The following is a 7,606-nucleotide window of genomic DNA, read 5'->3' as shown; positions in this document are numbered from 1 at the left end:
ATTAAAATGTGTTAAAAACCATTCAACGTCTTCAATGTCACAACTGAAAGGTTGTCTAGGGGTCATTTCTACAGAAAAAAAGATGGAGCAAATAAGCATTGAAATTAACACGAAGATGTCATTTTATGCAATCAAGGTGTGAGCCTATTTTCATTACAAATTATTAAATTCTAATAACCTTGGAATGTGATAGTTATTTATTGTGATTAAACTTTGAATTTTCTATTATTTTCTATTAAAATTTGATTTGTATAACAAAATGACTTCTATTAAGAGTTCTATTTTATTCTTTGAATAGTCTCTGTTCCTTTTTTTTGAATAGTTTCTGTTGTTATTCATGGATACAGTGCTGTATCTTTCTAAAAATATTAATAATGATGTTCTTTGAAGATTTGTTTTCTGTGTTGTTTTATTAGTCTTAACTTCCAACTTTTAAGTTAAAGGATTTCCTCAAATGTTTGATGGTCTTTGGTTATTCTTTCATCTTTGAGTAAGGCTGATCAGAAACTATAAGTGCGTGGAAGGGCTGATTGACTGTAGGTTTCACTGAAGAGCCAAGGGGAGATTGGTGACCTGACATTTCTTTGGCAGCTGCCTAAATGCTATTATGTATATCCAGGTCCTCAAGGTTCATCCATGTTGTAGCATTGTCAGAATTTTCTTCCTTTTTAAGGCTGAATAATATTCCACGGTATGTATATATCACATTTTGTTTATCCACCATTTGTGGTTAGACACTTGGGTTGCTTCCACCTTTTGGCTATTGTGAATAACGCTGCTACGAACATGGGTGTGCAAATGTGTCTTCTATACCCTGCTTTCAATTCTTTTGTGTATATATCCAGAAGTAGAATTGCTGGGTCATATGGTAGTTCTATTTTTAATTTTTTGTGGAGATATATGTGTGTGTATATATATATATATATATATACACACACACACACACACACACACACACACTTTTATATATCCTCCCTTTATTGAGTTTTACTTTCCACCACGTCTAGTGACGTTGAATGTGGAGATTCTCTAGTTCACTTCCCCACCCCCGCAAGCCAACTTCTGCTTAGGGGATGGGCATGTGGTTGGGGGAAGTCATCTAGCTTTGTGGGGTTGGAAAGGGAGTTTGAGGGCCCAAATACTCTGCATGCTGACTTTGAACCTATCTCCCTGTTTTCCTTGTCACAACTCTGCCCCTACCTCCATCCATTGTATACCTGTGGATGCTCTAGGTAAATATGCTAAAAAACCAATTCACTGAAAGCCAATTCACTTAAATGGACAACTTGCAAATAAAATTTTTTTCCCCCCTGAGGAAGATTCATTCTGAGCTAACATTTGTTGCCAATCTTCCTCTTTTTTTGCCTGAGGAAGATTCGCCCTAACATCTTTGCTAATCTTCCTCTATTTTGTATGTGGGTAGCTGCTACAGCATGGCTGAGGAGTGGTGTGGGTTGGTGCTAGGGCACCGAGGCTGCTGAAGCAGAGCACCCCGAACTTAACCACTAGGCCAAGGGGTCACTGGCAAATAAATTTTAATTCTTTGTTTTTAGTTATTTTGTCTTTATACCAGCGTTTTAAGGCAAATTCTGCTAGACTTTGCTCCAGTTCCCTGCTGCTGCAGCTAAAGTCTGAGGGACCAGAAAAAAGGGAAAATCCAGAGGGACAGACGAATATAGAATATTCATTTTTATTCCTAGGGAGATATCCTGCAGTTAACGGAAACCAGAAATTAACTAGCTGTTTGATTTTTGGGCAAATCTTTCAATTCCCTGGGCTGAAATAGGCAAAACGAGGATCACAATTATAATTCACAGATTGTGGATGTGTCTGTGTGCACGCGCACGCCAGCGCACGTTTTGCCAGGGTAAACCCACTGCAAGAGTGTAACACCCTTTTAGCGGTAAGTAGTACGACGTCACCATAGTAACAGAAAACAGCGCGCATGCGTCCATTTTTAAAGATCCGCGGAACTCGAGCCGGCACTCAGCCCGCCCTCTTCCACAGAGCGCTCCGCCTCCGTTCCCCCGAGACAGCCCCGCGACGCCCAGCGGGATCCAAGTAGCCAATCACCACGCGCGTTTTCCTCGCCGACAGTGACGCGTGCCCCGGTTTTAAAAGCTCGGGGGCGGGCTCCAGGTGTCGCGCACGCGCAGTTGGCCTCTTTCCCCACGCTGGTTCCGCGTCTTCTCAGCACCGCGCCTCAGCCTGGCCTTAGGTGTCTCGTGTTTGGGGGTGATCTTTGCTGTCGCCGCTATGGGCAAAACTGCGGACTCTCGGAGTCCGGGAGCCCGGCCCGACCCGGTGCGGAGCTTCAATCGCTGGAAGAAGAAACACAGCCATAAGCAGAGCCAGAAGAAGCAGTTGAGGAAGCAGCTGAAGAAGCCCGAGTGGCAGGTCGAGCGCGAGGTTATCAGCCACCTCATGCAGAACTACGAGAAGGTGAGGCCGCCGCCGCTCGGGGGGCGGGCCGGGAGCGGGGCCGCGGGTCCCTGAGGTGAGGGGCGGTGGAGGGGAGGGGAACATGCCATTAACCCACGGGGTTGGAGAAGGGGTGGGTGAGAGGCCGCCGGGGCCATGTTGAGGTCCCACAGGTGGTCTGCGGGGTGCCACAACCCAGGCCTCGTGACCGTCCTGGCCACTCTTCTGCTCGCCACTCTGTTCTTGAGAAAATGATGGAAATGCCGTGGTGCTGAAGGATAGGGAGATTAATGCGGTAACTTTCAGAGAAATGCTAACGACAGTAATGCTAATAACGACACCTACATTTTTAAGCCGCTCACCATGAGCTTTATGTTAAGTTTTTGACTTGATCTGAGGTGTGGGTCTTTTTCTCGTTTTACAGATGAGAACATTGAGGTTCTGGGAGGAATAGAAGCTTGTCCTAAGCTCTTACACTTAGTAATTCCAGGGCCTTTGCTTTTTTTTTTTCCCCCCTGAGGAAGGTTTGCCCTGAGCTGACATCTGTGGCCAGTCTTCCTCTATTTTTTTCTTTTTGTGTGTGTGAGGAATATTGGCCCTGAGCTAACATCTGTGCCAGTCTTTCTCTATTTTATGTGGGATGCCACCACAGTGTGGCCTGACGAGCAGTGCTAGGTCCATGCCTGGGATCAGAACCTGCGAACCTAGGGCTGCTGAAGCAGAGCTGTGAACTTAACCGCTACGCCACAGCGCCGGCCCCAGTCTTCCTCTACTTTGTATGTGGGTCGCTGTCATAGCATGGTCACTGACGAGTGGTGTAAGTCAGCGCCGCAACCGAACCCAGCCGCGGAAGCGCAGCACACGGAACATAACCACTAGGCCACCGGGGCTGGCCCCAGAGCGTTTGCTTTCAACCGTTCTGCCAGAGTTGGATCCCTCTACATCATCCATCCACCTCTGTCTGCCCATCTCATTTTCTCTACTTGCTTTCTGTCCCCATCCAAGAACCAGCGTAGAAAAACTGGACTCCTGGTCTGTCTCTGGTACCTTCCATCCCCACATTGTAGCTGATGTTCCCAGATTAATCTCCCTGTAGTTACCGTTTTGACCTCTTCCCTCCCACTCTCCTTGGAGGCTCTCAGTACCCCTACTTTTCCTTCCCCGGAATCCCATATCTGTTGGCCTTCACTCACCCCCCTCAGCCTCTCAGTGATTGCCCTCTTCTAGTGCAGATAATCAGGGATGTAACACGTGGGACATTTCTGGAATTAAAATCATCACGTGTCATACTGATATAGCTTTCCTTTAAATGACCCTTAGATCAACCTTAAGGTTAGATAGAGCTTAGAGTTTGTTTTGGGCTTTTGCTTGAAGATGATGATGATTTGACCTTGGCTTTTGCTCACCAAATGAGTGACTTTGGGCAAGTTGCTTGCTCTGTTTGCTTTCCTTTTGTTGTCTTTAAAACACATAATATCTCCCATATAAGTTGTTGTGGTGAGTTAGAATGCATGTAAAGCATTTTGCACATTGCCTGACACGTGTAAATATTCCATATGTTACTTGTATAATTACTACTGCTGTATACAGAACACCTCAAGAAGCCATTGTAAAGTAAATTACTATTAGATTGCGTTTCGGACTTTTTTATCTGACTAGAATTGCTTTTAGGGGATATAGCCTCAGCCCGTGCTTTTTCTCACTCTCTTCTCTTGTGTAATCTCAAGGTTTATTCCTGTGGACCAATGACTCCTTCTTCTTGTATTCTACCCAGAGCTCTTCTGAGTTCCTATCTTTTTTATCTGACTGTGCTGGATGTCTTTACCTAACTGTGTCATAGGATACCTTAAATGACACAAGTCCAAAACTGAGCTCATTATCTTTTTCCCTCATAACTCAGCAACCTCTCCTAAATTCACAGTCCCGCGTATTAGTTCCCTGTTGCCGCTGTAACAAATTACCACAAACTTGGTGGCTTAAAACAACAGAAATTTATTTGCTCACAGTTCTGGAAGACAGAAGTCTGAAATCAGTTTCACTGGGCTGAAATCAAGGTGTCAGCTGGGCCATGCTCCCTCTAGAGGCTCTCTGGAAAAATCATTTCTTGCCTCTTTTGGCTTCTGGTGGCTCCTTGCATTCCTTGGCGTGTGGCTGCATTACTCCCATCTCTGCTTCCACGGACACATTGACTTCTCCTGGTCTGTATTAAATCTACCTCCACCGTTCTTTTATAAAGACTCCTCTGTTGCATTTAAGGCCCACCCGCATCATCTCCCCATCTCAAGATCTTTAATCACACTTGCAAAGTCACTTTTGCCATTAAGGTAACATTCACAGGTTCCAGGGGTGAGGACATGGACATATTTGGAGACTGTTATTTAACCTACCACATACTAACCCCACCATCTAAGCACTGCTGAGCTAGAAACCTAGGAGCAATCCTAGAGACTTCCCTTTTACCCACTGTTACATCCAGTCAGTCACACTGGTGATCTAGTCTCCTTGTTGAATTTCTCAAATGCTTCTCTGTCCTCATTGCTGTGCCTTGGTTTAGGCCCCATCATATCTTGCCTAGATTACTGCAGTAGCTATTGCTTACAACAGGAGTCAGCAAACATTTTCTGTAAAGGACCAGATAGTAAATGGTTTCAGCTTTGTAGGTCACAAGGGTGGAACTACTCAATTCTGTCAGTGTAACAGAAAAACTGCCATAGAAATACTTAAATAAATGGATGTAGTTGTGTTCCAGCAAAACTTCAATGACTAAAACAGGTAACTGATATTAGGCCTTGTCCCCCTCTAATCTGTCTTCCATATTGCTGCTAGAATGGAATGATTTTTTCCAAGATGAAAATCCAATCATTTTACTTCTGATTAAAACCCTTCCCTGGCTCACAGTTACTTTCAGGAAAATGGTCAGACACTTTAACATGTCAACACATTCTAGTCCTGGGAAAGCATAAGTTATTTGTGGTCAGATAGACCTGGTTTAAATATCACTCAGTTCAGGTATTGACTGGCCAAGTTTCTTAACTTCTCCATGTCTCAGTTTGTTCATTTGACAGAGATTACTAACCACCCAGTGTTGTGAGGCTCAAATGAGGTGATGTATATAAACCAGGCAGTATGTGATGGGCATACTTGAAAGAACAGCGTGCAGTTTTGTGAATTGGCCATGCTCCTTGATGCTTCTCATCCTGGTACTGATGTTTCCACTTCCTGCAGTGAGCACCCCCATTCCTGCCACTCTAGGGACACCTACTCATCCTTTAAGATTTACCTCTAACTTCTCTTCCTGACCTTCCCAGGTAGAGTTAGGGGCACTGTGTCTGTAGGATTTTGTTCATGCCTTTATTATAGCATTTATCACGAGGCTGTGATGATTGGCTTCTTTGTTTAACTTTAAATCTCCCACTAAACCATGAACCTCTGAAGGTCAGAGACTATTGATACACTCACCTTTGCTGTACCCAGAGACCAGTAACATGGTGCCTGTTGCTGAGTAGAGCTCATTCGGTGTTTGGATGTTGTTTGGTGCACGATGACCTTTTCCATATGGTTTTATTCTGGTTGGTAGCATTAGTCCATTCTTTTTGGTCCCTTGTTTTAATAATAATTACTAACATTTATCAAGCTTTTATACATGTTGGCTTGCCATATCCTCACAACAAACAACCCTATGAGATTGTTCCCATTATAGGGGTGAGGAAACTTTAAGGCACAGCAAGGTTAAAAAGTTAGTAAGTGAAAAAGTTCTGAGCCAGGTAGTCTAGGTCTGATGCCAGAGCTCCAAACCACTACACCTGATTGCATTTCAGTGCACAAATGTTTAAATCCCATCTTTTCACTAAGTTGAAGGCACAGCTTTTTTCCTCTAAGTATAGTTCTATTTTTTTAATCTTAGAAATATTTTTTTTAAGATTTTGTCCACAAATAAATGTAGTGTGAAATCAAATTGCCAGGGCTACCAATACTACAATACAATCATAGCAGATTCGTTATTCTCTAGGTAGCTAAGGGGCAGACCTTCACCATATGGCTCCTCAGATGGTTGCATTTGTGCATGGAAGTTTTATTACAGCGCTGCAGTACCCAGGTGGTGCTCAGTAGCCTCACTGGTGAAATACTGAACAATTTGATTCAGAAACATTTTGGAAAAATTTGACAGGTACTTGTTGAGGCCTACAAATAATAGAAAAAAAATACGTGTCTGTGTCCTTAGGGAACTGTGATGCAGGTGGGGTAGAGTTGATTCATTTTGACAAATGTTATAATAGTAAATATGTAGAGTGCTGTGGAGTTAGAGGATAGTGTAATGAGGGGGAAAAAGGTTGAGTTATTCTGTACCACACCTTTTCTGGCCAGATGAATGAGAGAAATGTGTTTCATCTGGAGTGCTCCCCTTTCTCCTGAGGTTGCAGCCTCAGGCCTGGCTTGTGGAGCTGAATGTGGGCTAGATTTCTGCCCCCATCCCCCCCCCCCCGCCTCACCAGATGCCTTTGTGGAGTGAACAAACTGTCCAGTGGTTTGTGGTAGCCATGAGTTCTTGAATGATGGGTTCTCCAGATAGAAAAGATTGGCCAGGATATTGTAGGTGGAAGGAGCAACGTGAGGAAATACAAAAAGATGTAAAAATACATGGTGTTGTTTGAGGGGGGAAATAGTCCTTGGAGTGTGGTATGTGTTCCTGAATTGGCTTCAGATGAAGTTGGAGAAGAAGGAAGAAGGTGGATTGTGGATGGCTGTAGTAGGTAGAATAATGGCCTCCTAAAGATCTTTGTGTCCTAATCCCCAAAACCTGTGAATAATTTACATGGCAAGGGATAATTAAGGTTGCTAACTTGCTGACCTTAAAATAGGGTGATTGATTTGGATTATCCAGGTGGGCCTAATATAATCACTCAAAGGTCCTTAAATGTGGAGGAAGGACGCAGAAGAGTCAGTGTTCAAAGTGCTATGAAGTGAGAGAGACTCGACTGTTCTTTGCTGGCTGGTGTATGGGAGGAAGACCTTTCCTCTAAGTGCTCTGGGTTGTCTTGGCTGGACATCGAACTAAATTCACATGAGACAGAACAACAGAAGAAAGTTAAACAAAACTTTATAACTGTACATGGGAGAGGCTCAGGCAAACTGAGCAACTCACCAAAATGGCTGAAGCCACCACCTTAGATATCATCTTCAGCTA

The 7,606-nt window shown here is 43.9% G+C and overlaps 1 protein-coding gene across 2 annotated transcripts in view; it reads left to right on the top strand.

The window, feature by feature from the left end:
• The first annotated feature begins 2,135 nt into the window (after positions 1 to 2,135).
• Positions 2,136 to 7,606, top strand: part of DDX10 (DEAD-box helicase 10) — a 277,654-nt gene continuing 272,183 nt past the window's right edge. For both annotated transcript variants that reach the window (XR_011495704.1, XM_014844397.3), the window contains exon 1: positions 2,136 to 2,442. Coding sequence is in view for 1 of the 2 variants with exons in the window: in XM_014844397.3 (XP_014699883.1) it covers positions 2,257 to 2,442 (186 nt within the window). In the remaining variant the exon portion in view is untranslated. The remainder of the gene's footprint in view (positions 2,443 to 7,606) is intronic.

Source organism: Equus asinus, chromosome 20 (assembly GCF_041296235.1).
Source record: "Equus asinus isolate D_3611 breed Donkey chromosome 20, EquAss-T2T_v2, whole genome shotgun sequence".
NCBI lineage: Eukaryota > Metazoa > Chordata > Mammalia > Perissodactyla > Equidae > Equus > Equus asinus.
This window is presented reverse-complemented; position numbering and strand designations above follow the sequence as displayed.